The sequence below is a fragment of the Camelus ferus genome, chromosome 5 (assembly GCF_009834535.1).
Source record: "Camelus ferus isolate YT-003-E chromosome 5, BCGSAC_Cfer_1.0, whole genome shotgun sequence".
Taxonomy (NCBI): Eukaryota; Metazoa; Chordata; class Mammalia; order Artiodactyla; family Camelidae; genus Camelus; species Camelus ferus.
In genome coordinates this window covers 89,317,724-89,334,180 of record NC_045700.1, presented here as the reverse complement: position 1 = coordinate 89,334,180, position 16,457 = coordinate 89,317,724, and the positions used below count along the sequence as shown (strand labels likewise).

The following is a 16,457-nucleotide window of genomic DNA, read 5'->3' as shown; positions in this document are numbered from 1 at the left end:
AGTCAGTTAGTTTGTATGCTGCTGGACTGTCATTAGTGAGGCAAGTTGAAGCTGATTGACCCCTGTTTAATAGAAAAGAAAAAATTCAGATGGAAAGATCTACAAAAAGCAAGTGATCTAGATCTAGATATATATATAAATAACTGTATGATTTATGTTTGAAAGAAACTTTGTTGACATCTTTCTTCATCACAAAAGGCATTTGAAGCAGGTTTATTCATACTTGTTTTTCTTAACGTCTAGGCAATTAACATTGTGGGGAGTGTCCTCCTATTAAGCAGGAAATTAATGTCTGTCCGAGCGATCTTACTTAGCCAGGAGTCTGGACGCATCTCGTCAGTTTTGCCAGAGCTCCATTCTCTTAAACTTGGCTCCAGGAGACCCCTTTCCTCACATCCATGCTGACTGGGAGCACAGGATGTCTTCTCCCCCTCTGGCCTGTCTTCCTCCTCCACCTGGCCTGGAGGGAGGAGGCCTCGCCTCTAAACCTGAGTGTGCTGGAGAACTGATCCAGGGACCTGCCCCGGGCTGGACGTTAACAGGGCCTCGCCGGACTGCTGGACTTGAGCCTGAATATCCCCAAGGCCTGTCCTGTACACTCATAACATAACTGTGCTGGTTATGAATAACAAAGTCACATTAAGAAGGGGGTTGCCATTAAGGGCCTGGATAGTGCAACAGGGAAATGAATGCTTGTAGCATTGGACCCAGGTTTTTTTTCCCTCACACAAGGGAGCATTTATTATTTAAAGTAAGTTATAATTGATGGTACGCATGCTTTCGTCCCTCAATTCTGTCCCTATTAGTCATTTCATTCTGCTGCTGTTCAGAGATCGAGAACCACATTAAATTTAACATGTTGGTTACTTTCAGTGACAAATCAAATTTTAAAAATTAAACTTGCGTGCCATCAGTAAAATCCAGAATGACAAATGTAATAGACAAATGATCCAGTTTCTTCCACAAGTAAACTGTGAGGGGAGAAAAAAGAGAAAGAGAAATTAAGATACTTAAAATATGTATCAACAAATATGCAGGCCTTACTTGGATCCTGATTTAAACATTTTTTTAAAAATATAGTCATTTATGAGACAATTGGAAATTTGAACCCCTTCTGGACATTTTATGATAAGGAATTATTCATTTTTTCAGATAATGATATGATTATGTAGTTTAAAGAATTCTTCTATTTAGGGATTTATACTAAAATATTTGCACATGAAATGATATATTTGGGATTTGTTTCAAAATAATATGAAGGAAGGTGTGTGTGTGTGTGTGTGTGTGTGTGTGTGTGTGTGTTGATGTAGGGGCAGGGTTTAAGACAAGAATTGCCAGGAGTTGATAATTGTTGAAGCTGGATAATAGGTACATGGGATCTCATTAAACCACCTGTTTTTTAAAAGCTTACTTTGAATCAGACCCAAATGGTTTCATTAGCCAATAGCCTGTTATAAGAGAGAAGACAGTAAATTAATTGACAGTGTGCAATTACACAGGTGTATTACATTTATATATATAAGGACAACACAATATAGCAGGTGGTACTTTACCCATGAGCTGGGCCTCTGTGCGTTTAACTGACTTGGTCAATGTCACACGGGCACTTATGGGGTGCAGGGCCAAGTTTCAAACCTGAGGCCAGCTGTGTTCTTTCCACTACACATCTCCCCAGTACAATAAAACTCTGTCACAATATTTAACATCAAAGAATTTCTTGGTTCTTTCACAAATAATTATTTTTTTCAAAATAGCCACTGATACACTTATTTTCAGCTGAGTTTTTGGTCCCTTAATCCTGGAGGTATAAATTTAATCTTGTGTGAAAAGATGACTATTGTTTCAAAATATGACCATTTCCCCTTCTTGACCAAATTCGATAGAACTTTCTTTTGTTCACAGCATCCCTTTGTGGTGTGCCAGGCACTGTCCTAGGCACCTGGGAGAGAGGCATCAGTAAACAGAACAGAAGAAGATCCCCGCCCTCATGGAGCTTGTATTGGTAGCAGCAGGGGAGAAGAGGGTCAGATCATACGTAATACACCCAGTAAAAAAGTAAATTATACGGTTAAGTGCTTACTACAGGGAAAAAAGAAAGGTAGACTAGGGTAAGACGGACTGGGAGTGGGAGTGGTGGACAGGGGAGGCTTGCATTTTAAAGTAGGATGGTCACACTAATGAACTCATCTACCAAACAGACTCGCAGACATAGTAAACAATCTTATGGTTACTGGGGGAAAAGGGATGGGAAGGGATAAATTTGGGAGTTTGAGATTTGCAAATGTTAACTGCTATACATATAAATAGATAAAAAAATACCAAATTTCTTCTGTATAATGCAGGAAACTATATTCACTATCTTGTAATAACCTTTTATGAAAATGAATATATGTATATATATGCATGACTGGAATATTATGCCGTACACCAGGAACTGACACATTGTAACTGGCTATACTTCAATTAAAAACAGAAGAGGATGGTCAGGTGGGCTTCACTGAGAAGATGCTCTGTGAACAGGAGACAGGGCCTGAGCCCTAGGTCTGTCTGAGGGGAGGAACATTCTAGCAAAGGGAACAACCAGCTTTTATAAAGAGATAAGCTCTTCAAAATTCATGTTAACCATAGAAATCTTCAGAATTCAATTAATTTTATCAAACAGTGTGCAGATAACTGAAAGTCAACCAATTTGTTAGGATGTAGGCCCAGTTTACAGACTATTGAATATTTTTCTTTCTCTTTGAATATTTAGAAATTAGGGATTTTTGGCTTTTGTGGACTTAAAACTCATAGAGGTTAGCTTAGAGTTTGGTTCAAAATTAAAGGTAGCCCTTTTTTTCATGCTCCTCTCTCTTGTAATGCAAATTATTGCTACGTTACTGCCCTCACTGAGGCCTGGCTGGTGGCTTGGGGACCTACCTGCTCTCACTTCTGCTGGCAGTTACTTAAGAAGGTAACTTAATTGTTCTTAAAACAAAAGTATCCCCCTGAGAATTAGGATTCTTAGCTGAGGGTCATTGGCTTCTGACAGTTGCTGTAAATATCACTGCTCTAAGGTAGATAAAGGAGGTGGGTTACTTCCAAGCACTTATTTTAGAAACTGAACCAAAATCCTTCTGCAGCTCCATGCTGGCAGCTCGAGGGAATGAGCAGTTTAGGGTGAGAGGCAGCATGGGCAGTGGAAGAGGACCAGACTCTGTAGTTGGGTCTGAATTCCAATCTCGAGTCTCCAGTTACCTGCTGCAGGGTCTTAAGAAAGTGTCTTACTCTCCATGAGGCTCAAGACCCCCTTTTATATAATGTGGGTGTATAACCACAGGTAGCTTTTGGGTTGCTGTGAAAACTAAACCAGATAAACCCGTAAAGCAACTGGCACGCCATCGCCACTAAATTAGTGGTCATTGTTATTATATTTGTATGTGTGACAGCTCTGCTCTCCTTCCAAAGTCAAGAAATTCCAAAACTATTAAATGATGCTGAACTGGAGAGGCCTCTCGGCTTTGCTGGGTACTATGAGTCAGTCTCTTTTATACAATGAAGCTGCTCTTCTAGTGTCGGGAGGTCTTAAGCATTAGAACTATATGGGCCCCATGATTGTCTTGTAAAAGTGGGGCTGTAGTTTCCCTCTGCCTGTACCTGCAAGTTGAGAAGCCAACTCTCAACCTGTTGACCAGCATTTCATTTCATTTTATTTTATTTCATTTCATTTCATTTCATATTTATTTTATTTTTAAATAAACCACTTTTTAGAGCAGTTTTAGGTTCACAAAATCGAGCAGAAAGCACAGAGTGTTCCCACTACCCCCCACCCCAACACACACAACCTCCCCACCAGCATTTTAATTTTGTCCACGTCAGTCACAGACTGTTCCTATTTTCTAAGAAAGATGCAATTAAAAATCGGAGATACAAATAAGTATTACGTGGTTTTGACATCTAGGAGCTACATATATTGATCGGTGGGTGCTTTTGAATTCCTTTCACTCTTCCAATTAATTTGGGAACACACTGGCCTGTTCCTGAGGTTTCTGCAAACTGCCTGGCGCCACTCTTCATCCCCTGGCACATAAAGGCTTTCCAGTGTGTTGAGTTCAGTTAGCATTGACAGAGCCCTCAGAGTCATTCATTCTTTCAATAAATCACTGAGCACACACTGCGTGCTCTGGGCGGTGCCTGGCATACGAGGGGCGGAAATACAGACACAGTCCTGCCCTTGCGGAGTCTATGGTCTGATGTGAGAATGCAGGCTTGTTTTATTATGGGCTTACCCTACACTGAAAAGCCTGCTGGGGGAAATGATGGGCTAGAAACGCCTTGTGGATGATCATCTTGATACTTACCTCCTGAGCTCCTTTTTGCACTCATTATTATTTCTTTGTTTAAAAGAAAAGTTACAGAACCCAAGTGTCCATCCAGATGGATGGATAAACAAAATGTTGGGTGTGTGTGTGTGTGTGTGTGTGTGTGTGTGTGTGTGTGGACTGTTATTCAGCCTTGAAAAGGAAGGACATTCTTATTTGTGCTACAACATGGATGAACCTAGAGGATATTATGCTAAGTGAAACAAACGAGTTACAAAAAGACAAGTACTATTTAATTCCATTATTTGAGGTACTTAGATTTATAGACTCAAAAGGAAGAATGGTGGTTCTCAGGAGCTAGAAGAAATGGAGTGTTGTTTAATGGATATAAAGTTTCAGTTTTGCAAGATGAAAAGAGTTTGGAGATTGGTTGCACAACAATGTGAATGTACTTGACACTACTGAACCCTTAAAAAAGGGTTACAATGATACAAAAATAAACTAAAAAAAGGGTTACAGTGATAAATTATATGTTATATATATTTGATCACAATTTTAAAAATAATACTATATAGCACCATAAGAAATGTATCAGGGAGCTAATATTAAGTGTAAAAAGCAGAATAAAAAATTATTAATAGAGTTTTAATAAGAACGAGTCGAAATCTATGTAAGTGAAAATTAATATGAAAAATCCAAATGCTTAATGTGATTATATAAATATGGCAGGATCATGGGTATTTTTTCCATTGTTAAATGAAAAATACATATTAAAAATGACAGTTATCAAGACGAATGCAGTGAAATGCAGATGACCTTTGGATGCTGCGCGCTGGGGATACGGCCTCTGACGTGGCGCTGTGTGCTTCCTCCCCCCCTTCCCCGGCGCAGGCTTCGGCAGCGGGATGGCCTACCTGCCGGCCGTGGTCATGGTGGGGAGGTACTTCCAGAAGAGGCGCGCGCTGGCCCAGGGCCTCAGCACCACCGGGACCGGGTTCGGCACGTTCCTCATGACGGTGCTGCTGAAGTACCTGTGCGCGGAGTACGGGTGGCGGAACGCCATGTTCATCCAAGGCGCCGTCTCCCTGAACCTGTGTGTCTGCGGCGCGCTCATGCGGCCCCTCTCTCCTGGGCTGGACGGAGAGGACCCGGGAGGGAAAGAGCCGCACGTCCTCCGGGCTCACTCCACGGAATCGGTCGGGTCCAGCGGACAGATGGGCGGAGCGGAAGAGAAGGGTGGCGGCCCGGGCACCGAGGACGCCGTCGGGGACGCGGCAGCCCAGGCGTGCCCGGAGAAGGCGGCGCTCGGAAAGAACATGTGCGCCCTGCGGGTCCTGAAGGCGGTGAGCCAGCTGACCGTGCGGGTCCGCAGGGGCTTCCGGGACTGGTACTCCGGCTACTTTGGGGCCGCTTCGCTCTTTACTAATCGGATGTTTGTCGCCTTTATTTTCTGGGCTCTGTTTGCCTACAGCAGCTTTGTCATCCCTTTCATTCACCTCCCCGAAATAGTCAATTTGCATAATTTATCGGAGCAAAACGATGTTTTCCCTCTGACTTCGATTATAGCAATAGTTCATATCTTTGGGAAAGTGATCCTGGGCGTTGTGGCCGACCTGCCGTGCATCAGCGTCTGGAATGTCTTCCTGATGGCCAACTTCACCCTGGTCCTCAGTATTTTCATTCTGCCCCTGATGCACACGTACGCTGGCCTGGCGGTCATCTGCGCCCTGATAGGGTTTTCCAGCGGTTACTTCTCCCTGATGCCCGTGGTGACTGAAGACTTGGTGGGGATTGAGCACCTGGCCAACGCCTACGGCATCATCATCTGTGCTAACGGCATCTCCGCCTTGCTGGGACCGCCTTTTGCAGGTAAACCGTTCAAAGTTTTAAGGGCTGAGAATTCGTGTGGAAAGGTTGCGTTGTCATTTATAAGTCCGAGATGAACAAGAAGGAAGTTTCCGTTTGTGTACTTGCTCCTTTTCCCCTCCCATTCCTGCCTCCGGTTTCTCATGTGTAAATTTTAGCAAGTTAAAGGTCATTTCTTCATGTAGAAAGTAGATGAACTTTCGATCCATAACCTGAGACTTAAAAGGGCCAGGCTGGTGAAGTGGATGATGGAATAGTGTGGAGCCCCTGCCCCTTCTGGAGGAGGCAGCCTCTGCCCAGCTCCAACCGATTTTGGTCACCAAGGAATATGGAAAATCATTACCAGCTCTTCTGTTGTCTGTTGCCCCCGAAGAAGCTGGGACTCTGCACTCTTAGGTGACATTTCCAGATTTTCAAAGCACTGTGTGTAGATCCGACAGATGAATTCTGTGGTTTGGATCTAGCCCTGTGGTAGTTTCCTACTGGTGTGCAATAAATTGCTGCAAGCTTAGTGGTTTAAAACAATACAAACTTATTGTCTTACAGTTCTAGGGGTCAGAAGGCTAAACTGGATCACAGCGGGCCAATACCAAGGTGCCGGTGGAACTGCATTCCTTCCGGAGGCTCTTGGGGACTCCATCTCCTCACCTCTTACAGCTTCTGGAGGCTGCCTACTTTTCTGGCTCCTGGCCTCTCCCTCCATCTAAGCCAACAGCGTAGCATCTTTTCATCTCTCTTGATTCTGACTCTCCTGCCTCCTTTTTTCATTCTTAAAGATACCTATGATGACACTGGGTCCACCAACTAATCCAGGATAGTCCCCCATGTCAAAGTCCTTAGCTTGAACACACCTGCAAGGTCCCTGTTGCCGCATAAGGTCATCTGCACGGGTTCCAGGGATTACAATGTGTGTATTCGGGAAAGCTCGGACATTCCACCTGCCTCAGGCCCAGAGGGCCCCGGTTGGCAATATGATCTGTCACGTATGTTCACCTCAGTTTAATGGAGAATTGGCTTCTTGCATTGGGCATACCAGAAGCCATAGGCACCACTGAGGGGACCTGTGTCTGGGCCAGCTACTTCTCTGACCTTGCCATTCTGGGCAGGTTTTAAACTTTGTGACAGGTAGACCCAATCCCCAAGAGGCCAGGTACTGGGCAAAAGTGATCAAGTCTACCCGCTATCCATGGACTGGAGGCAGGAGCCCACGAAGCGTGGTAGGGGCCAGGGCCAAATACAAAGGAGAGGTGTTTTTTGGAGATGACTGTTAGGGCTGCCAGGCCAGGGCTGGTGGCAGTTGTCAGAACTGCTGGAAGTTCCGTGCAGTGTTTAAGCTAAAATGGGAGAGCATCACCTTTTCAGATTCCTCCTCCACCTCTGTGCTGCTTGTCTGGCTGATCCTGGCCCTTTATTCTCATACCCTCTGCAGAAATAATTCTTCCCATGCATGGGGGGAACACCATGGGTGCAGGACAAAGCCTTCCCCGCCCCTTTCTTCCCAGTCTCTCCACGGACCCTACAGTCATCTCCTGTCCTGCTGGCAGAGGGCTTGTACCAACACAGCCATTTTTATATTGCCCTCAGAACGTGAAGCTCAGGAAAACATAGATTTTTACCTATACAGCTGACAACACTGGCAGCTGGCTGACTAAAGGTTTAAGGACCAAGAATTGCTTTAGGAAACCCAGAGGCTACAGATAGACCCCCTCCTGGATCAAGCTGCTCCTGTTTTCTGCCCATACACAGAGATGCAGGCACAACATTTCTAGGTGACAGGGAATAATGATAGCAGTGCAGCAGACTAATATTGGCAGCTCAAAAGTCAGAACTGCTCAGTGATCTCACTGTATAGAATTCTCCATCAGTTGGGGATGCATTTGGTTGTAAGAGAACATCCTCCAGTGGAGTGTGTCACATAACCAGAAATCTAGAGTTCAGGGACTAGATGATGATGGGACAGTGTCTCAAGATGCTCTGGGCCTTTTCCACAGGCTAGTTGCCTCATGGTCACACAAATGGCTGCAGTAGCTCCAGCCACTATATCCTCATTTATAACAAGAAAGGAAGGGATGAAGCCTTAGTCCTAGCAGAATTCCACTTATATCTGATTTGCCAGCTTCACACAGCTAGTCCAAGCTTCAAGGGAAACTGAGAATTGGAGAATTTTGCTTTCCAGCGTCTGTACTAGAGGAAGGAAAGGAGAAGAGAATTAGGATTGGAGTTTGGATCAGTCAACCAGTGGTAACTTTCAGAGAAGTTAAACTAAAATATCCATTAAGGGGATGGGAATATTATCAGTGGCTCATCCACCCTCTTGTTGGGCGCCTTTTAGATATGTTGTATGTAGAAATGAAATCTCTCATTGAGGGGTACTTTCTGCTTCTAATGGTCAGTGGGATTATTTTATACTGATCCATCAGATTTCAGCAGCAGCATCACAACACAGCTATGCAGTGCAGCAGAAGTAATTCATGATCCATGTTAATTAAAGCACCACGGTTTGCCAGCATAGTTTCCTTAACCCATTCTTTTTCACACATCTGCATTCTAGTACACTTTCTTGAGTGGAAGAGGAAGGAATTACAACTAGAGGACAGGGAGTTAGATCCAACCCTGAGTCATCATGGCTTATCTCTGCTCGCTTCAGGGATCCTCCCTGGAAGTGGATTCTGTGGCTGAGTGTAGCTCCATCCACCATGAGTGGTAGAAGCCATTGTATTAATGGTGATTTACAAACCTACCGTGAACGTGCGTCAAGTGCTGCCAGGGGACTCTAAAATCAATGTTCCGATGTACGTCTCCAGGCCAGCCATCTAAAAGGGCCTCTCCATTTTTGCTTGTTTCTTCTCCTTCCACTGAACTCGTATCCCGAGCAATGCCAATCAGCATGACCAGCTGGATTCTGTTTAATTCATTGACTTCCTAGGCCAAGGAGCCAACATTGCAGTGAGATGCAAGGCCAGCCTTTTTGCATCATTTTGCAGAGTGATTGGCAATATGAGTGACTAAATAACCACATTAAATTCTTGCTAGAAATTCCAGGTGGTCTAGAAATTATTACTTGGCTTGATTTGCTACCAGGAAGATTACTGCTCACATTAGCTTTTTCTTTTTTAATGGATTTAGGAATGAATATATTTTCTATTTTTCAAAGCGGTTTCTACTGGCATTAAAAAATCTGGTACAATTTAGTAGCATGTTAGACAATCACACATTTCCATTTAGAAGAAGAATGTGCAATCAGCGATATTGAACAGACATTTCAACCATGTCATTTAGCAATATGAACTTCTTGATGTAATTCATTTATAACGTTTCTGGGCATTCGGCTCATCTCTTTTAAAGATGTAATAATAGTAGATACTTTTCTAGATGTTTCTGGGGTAAAGCAAAACTCGGCCACCAGATTTGACTGACCAAGAATCTACATGTATCTCCAGCATCAAATATAACACCCGAACAACAATTTGTAATGTTTTTTCACCAAGACCCGGGAACACTTATTTAATAAATAAGAAGAATAGCCATCACTTCTCATTTGACAGATTCAAATGAAAAGTAGTGCAATTTATTTAAATGGAGGTACTGGGTATTGAACTCAGGACCCGATGCATGCTAAGCATGCACTCTGCCACTGAGCTATTACCCTCCCCTGCCCCTGGAATACAGTTTAATAGGGAACCAGATTTTACTTTGAAACTGTTGATTTCAATTGATAGTTGGATCAGGATTGCCCAGGATCCCAGGCTCCAAACCAAGGGATGAAGATCAGACCTGTAGGGAGACATGGTGAAGGATGAATGAGGAGGGCAGCTTGTCTGAAACACCTTATTTCTAAAGAGTCATGTCCCCACGTGCTGGGTCAGAGCACAAGGCAAAGTACTGTCTCCTAACCTGATCTGCATCTGACTTGGGACTGGGTTGAGTTCAAACTAGCAGAGATGGCAGGATCTGGAGACATTTCAGAATAAATCCTAATGGTAGAATGGAGAAACCTATGGGATTAATTTAACACAAAATTTAGGACTGTGCCTCCAATTTGTACTGTTACATTGTTTGGTACAGTTGGGTGCACTTTTGAAACATTGACATATGAGTTACTTTCAAAAACTGGGGTGTGAGAAGATGCTTTTACAAACGTTTATGTGTTTAGGGAAAAGATGCAAATTTAAGGCTGTAACAGTGTGTAACACACTTAACACACGTTTTCTGTAGCCTGCAGAGACAAGAGGATGGAGTGGAGGGAAGATGTTAGGGTGTTCTAAGGGAGGTGGTGGTTATTACTGTCCTCCCAGAAGGGGGAGCAGTACATGGACGGACAAGAAGCCAAGACAGATGTATTTGAAACTCAGTATGGCTTGTGCTTGTGGTTAAGCTTGGGACAACAAGGGGGAGAGGTGGGTAGGGACCACATCACAGATCCCTGGAGCTTGTGCTCAGCCACTTCAAACAAACAAGTAAGTAGTCTGAACTGAATACAAATTAATTTTCCAGTGAGGATTTTGTTTTATTGCTGAGGTCTGTGTTAAGTGGTGATGGTAGGTCAGCTTGTTTCAGCTGTTGGAGTTGGCCACGTAGAGCACCATTTTCTACTCTCAATCACTTGATCATGCGACAAGTGAGGATTTAACTATCAAAATGACAAGATCAGCTTTCATATGGGATGAGTGGAGTATGAGAACCTCATTTTTATGTATTGATTTTTTAAAAATTGTAGCTTAAAATAGTCCCATCATGTACTCTGGTTATAGAGCCTCTCCACTCGGCGTTACCTGCAAGTCAATTGTTCACTTCATCCTGATTCGCAGTGGTCCACGACTGACAAATGGTGGCACCGAGGAAAACTGGGATGTGTTTTTGATCATATGTCAGTGTGTCTTTCTGATTTAATTCTGAAGCTGCACCACGGTTTCTGGATGATATGTTTAATCTTATTTGTCCCTCTTGTCTCAAATTGGAGATTAAGAAGAGATGCTAAAACATTTACTAAGCCACATCTAAAGCCTCATATTTTCTTCCTTTATATATCAGTTAACAAACCCAGCATAGCCAGATTTCGTAGCTTTTGAGTCGTTAAAATATATATATTTTTTTTAATGCTATTAAGTGTTTGTTTTTCTTTATGATGGCCTTGACTCATCCAGCCACATTAATTATGCACTAGATACAATAAACAAGAGACACAGATAACCCTCAGGAAATCAGAGGTACTAGTTTACACAATTAGCAGTTGCTTTTGTGCAGCTGTCTGTTGGTGGGAGAAGGTAAAGTTGCATTTATGCATTCATTCATTTGCCAGTTAGATATGCTTTAAAAGATGTTTTTTAAAAGTGGCCATGGAATACTATGTTTGGTCATTAAACCATTTATATTTTTCTTATGCCTTTGCTAATTAATGCACTTGTTGAAATGGAAAAAGCGAATGTTTACATTTACATTTTTTCCATAGATAAAATTCTGTGTACAGCTTAATCCTCTCAGTTTGCATAGTTGGCTGTATGGGGACCATGACATGTGACTGGTTCCTGGAATTAATCCCTGAAGTAAAAGAAATACCATATTTCATAGTTTCTGAGACTTTTTTTTTTTTCTTCACATTTTAACATCTCGGAAATCAGAATGCCTTTTACAAAGTCCTAAGAAAACACTGAGTCACATTTTTATTGACAAAAATATTTCTTTCTTACTGGTACATAATAATGATGCATCGTGTAAGTCATGGTATCTTAGAATTAATGAAATATGGTAGTATTTTTGAGTACCTCGTAAGATCATTATATGAAAGTATTAGATTATAATACTGAAGTATTTTTTGAAAAGAATGGATAGGTTAGTCAGCATTTAAGGCTATATCTTCAGCAATTTACAGTTTCATAAATTTAAACATATATTAAAGTTTTATAGCTCTATGTGTGAATTTTATAAAGCGTGGAAATTTTTTTTCTTTCTATAACAGATGTTTGCCCTCAAATACTTCAGAATGAATGGAAGTTCAAATAAATGTCTTTTGCTTAGTTTCTTTTGACACACTCCAAAAACTTCTTCAGAAGCGTTTTGAGGTTTTGGGAAAGATATGTGTTTATATTTGTGTAAAAAAAAAATCATTAGATTCATTTTTCACAGCTGACTTTGTGCCGGCCTGAGAGTTACCCCAAAGGCCGTGAGCCAGAAGAGTCTCCCATCAGTCGGCCAGCTACTGTTTCAGTGCCTTAAAAAGTACCCCAGGGCTTAAAAGATAACTGCAGACACCCCAGGCAGTGAGAACTCTAGTTCAGACAGCGCAGACTTAAGAATGGCTAAATGAAACCTTTGGGGGCCTCAAATGACATATCATACATCCTTACAGAATTATTTATAATAGCAATAAATGCTTGCTTTGTGTTCTTGACTGTTTTTTCAACTTCCGTACACTGAATATATTCCTTTTTGTTTTGTAGGGTGGATCTATGACATCACACAAAAATATGATTTTTCCTTCTATATATGCGGTTTACTTTACATGGTAGGAATCCTCTTTCTACTTGTTCAACCATGTATTCAAATTATAGAGCAATCCAGAAAAAAATACATGGATGGTGCAACTGTTTAGTGTCACGCTGTGTTCCATGTTAGGTTTCTCCGTCATACTCATGCCTACCTCACATGACTGCTGTGAGGAGCCTGGGACCCTCATGGGAAGGTTACGGTTGTCCGGTAACCGGCACTGTCATTTGTGAATGCCACTGTCCTGGCTTCGTTTGAGAGCAGCACTGCCTTTCCGTGTGGGGAGAGGCAATGCTGGCAGGTGTTAAAGACCACATACATCTCAGAGAGAACAGTGTCCTTCAAAGTCCATCTATTAAATCACTGGGAGAAATGCCCTTACAAAAACTGTCCTCTCTCGCCAGCCACTAAGACTAGGGTTTTAGATACAGCGTTTAAAACAAAGACAAAGAATGGAAGCTTTTCAACCCACCTACTTCTTTCTAAGGTGAAAATAAGGTACCTAAATGCTTCCGGAATGCTCACAGATACAGGTCTCCCCTGCTTTTCAGAAGTGCTTTCCACCACTTCGCTTTTACAAAAGACCTACATTGCTACCTGCTTCTATCACCGGAAGAAACCCAAAGAGGATATTCGCTTTTATGAAAACGGGTGAAACGCATTCAGCGTTTGTTTTGCAGTAAATCCTTACAGAGGCAGTGCAAGCCCCCAGCAGCAAGAGTGGCGCCACCAAGCTCCTTCCCGGGAACCACACGGCATCTCAGCATCAAGTCGCAGTAGCTTTGAACTGTGTCTGTGAGCATCTGTGCTTGATCTCGGTATATTTTGTGCATCCATGAACAAGATGTGTACTAAGGTGATTGCTTCTGTGCTTTATGCCATTTCAATTAAGGTTTCATAGAACGCTCTGCTTTTGGATAGAGGGGGGAACCTGTAAATGGGTTTTAAGCACAAGAATATGACTAGAATTCAGAAATTGCTACAGGGAGCTATTGCTCTACCAATGTAAAACAGAGGCAGGCTCTAATTTCAAATATGCTTAGTACGGTTAAAGAAATACAGTTTATATTTTTATTAAAAAATCCAGCAGCTAGGGAGTACCATTTCTAAATCTTCCTCTAAGAAGAGCATTTGCCAATAATCCAAATTCAGTATTAATCCAGTTATAAACTGAATCTTGAGACACAACCTTAATAAATAATATTAATAATTTCTTTAGTGAAAGTCATATTTGTGCACACGACCATTGAATCAAGGGCTATGATTCAAGCACTTTTATTTATTTCATTGGCCTCAGTTTATGAGCATGATCTGGGGCCAAAAGAAATTTTTTTTCTGAGTTTCTCCTGCCCAGTAAATAAAATAGAGAATGAATTGCTGGTTGACATGCAAAGTTGGTGGTTAAATCATTTGTAAAGCATGTTACTAGTCCAAAATATAAGACTATCAAGTTGTGATGGTAATAAACGAAATGCCCTTGGTCCAAATGTCTGTGCACTTGACATTGGAGCAGTGGTAAAAAAACAGCCCTTCTCCAGTGCCTCTTGCTGTTATATGGACAATTCATTTGCCTGAGCTCAGCACAGTTTTTAAAATTGTCCTCTTGATTGATTTCATACTGAAAATAACTATGATCCATGACATCAAATAATGCTATTCCTTTATCTGAGATTTCTATTTTTCTAAGCCAAACATTTTTCAGACTGCAGAATGTTCTTCCCAGAACCATTTTGAAATTTCTGGCTGTCTTACTTGTTTACACATATTTTAGAACTATTTAAATTTCCACTCACAATTTGCTCATCACACACACACACACACACAAATACTTCAATATCATTGCCAGCGTCTTGGGTCAAATTTATCTAAAGTGAGTACAGACTATTCTCAGTTATCCTCAGTAATTAGAGGCAGGCATGATACTAGTAACTGGAGTCACAGAATGTTACCCCCGCCTAATTTTAGCCAGCAGTTTCAGTGTTTTACTCCATCAAATCCTTTAGAGCTGTTAACAGGTGATTACATGGACACATTACCTTTTTTGTTTCATCACCATTATTTCCTGCTCTAATGTCTACGGGGAGGGGATGTGTAATGAAAGGAACCACCAAAATAACAATAATAATAAAAGGCAGCTAATGGAAAAGAGAAACAAAAGCATGGCTAATACACACACGCAGTATTACCTCCAATGATTCGAGAATTTCCTGTAAATTATTATAGATAGTAAATTGCATGTCAAACTCTGTTTGGTCCAGGACAACAACCTGTTTGTTATGACTGCTTTGGCTCCTGTAAAGAATCCAGCTCTCTGTTTTGATAAAGGTAATCTTAAAAGCTGAGGCAATGCTCTCTCTCTGTTTACCATCAAATTAGGAATGATTGGATTGAAAAACATGTTGTCTGTTTTAAAACCGGCATTATTTCCTTACTTTCATTTGCCAACAATACCAAATTAACGAGAGGAGGTGTTAAATATCTGGAATGGTGCTATGCAGCCAATGTGTTCTGATGCTCGCACTGCGAGTTGTGCATCATAAATGTAAGTGTTTTGTCCAACGATCTGGCTTTAGTTAAATATCCAAGTTAGACCTGCTCATGTTCAGTCTGTACAGTTGTTTGTTGATTTACCATATTCCTGGAAGTGGTGATTTCTACCAAATCAGAAGCCCCTATTTTACAAAAACAAAGTAAAACCCACTTGCAATATGTGTGTTGTCAACAGGAAAAAAAAAAGAGAATGCTTATAAAGAATTACAGCAAGTACAATAATAGTTCCTGTTTAAAATATTATTTACAGTCCTTTGGAGATATTATAAAGGGTTGATTGTATATTTATATCACATGTGTTTTAGGTTTCCCCTCATGTGTCCAAATAATTTCTATTTACATACAACTAAATAAAATTTGTCCTCTTTAAAGATGGTCAGTGAATTTTTGTACAAACTCTTTATTTTCTTAGCCTTAAGAGGAAAACTCCTAAAAAGTAACTGATAATTACCTATTTGGCTCTTGCCCCTGGAAGAATTTCCCTCTGGGTGTGATCATGAAACCACCTGGAGAGAATCACCTATCGTGATTGTTAGAAGGGCCAAGTTTAGATGTAAAATTTTAAATGCACACCTCTTTTAATCCAGCAGCTGTGTTTTGAATATTTTTTCCTACATATGAGCAAAGACAAATGAACAAGGATTTTTTAATTTATAGTTTGTTATATAAAAGACTGGAAATAATTGAAATGTCCATCAATGGGAACTGTTAAATAAAGTATGATATTTATGCAACTGTTAAAAAAAAAAAAAAGACAGATCTGTATGTAAAGTTAGAAAATGGTTCCCAAGATACATTGCTAAAAGAAAAAAAAAGCAAGTTAAAATATGTTTAATGTCCTCCCAATTATGTTTTTGCTAACTACAAAAAAGGTTATTCATGTGGCTTGTATATGTATAGGATATTTCTGGACAGAAACACAAGAAAACTAACAGTGTTTGGCTCTGGGGGAGGAAAGTTTGGGCTTGGGGGTGGGCCTGATTTTTTTTCCTTAAGCGCATGATGCTTTTTCAATTTAATACTTGTATCCAAAATTATTTTAAATGCAAATTCCTGGGGCTACTTAAAACCTAATGAACTGGAATCTTGAGGGATGGGGGCCAATAGATCTGCCTCATAGATAAGCTTATCAGTTGATCCCTATGCTTACTAAAATCGGAGACCAACTCTCAGCATATTTTAAGAGAACAATGTTCCACTGGATTTCAAATGCTCGTCCTGACTCCCTCACATTGATTATTTCCTTTTATATGATAT

The 16,457-nt window shown here is 41.1% G+C and overlaps 1 protein-coding gene across 2 annotated transcripts in view; it reads left to right on the top strand.

The window, feature by feature from the left end:
* Positions 1 to 15,386, top strand: part of SLC16A14 (solute carrier family 16 member 14) — a 30,856-nt gene extending 15,470 nt beyond the window's left edge. Inside the window, exons 4-5 of one of the 2 annotated variants that reach the window (XM_032480438.1) lie at positions 5,193 to 6,166; positions 12,605 to 15,386. In XM_032480438.1, the coding sequence (XP_032336329.1) occupies positions 5,193 to 6,166; positions 12,605 to 12,673 (1,043 nt within the window). In that variant the 3' untranslated portion in view covers positions 12,674 to 15,386. Of the gene's footprint in view, positions 1 to 5,192; positions 6,171 to 12,604 lie in introns of both variants that reach the window. The other variant, XM_006183274.3, reaches the window with a different exon arrangement.
* The last annotated feature ends 1,071 nt before the right edge of the window (positions 15,387 to 16,457 follow it).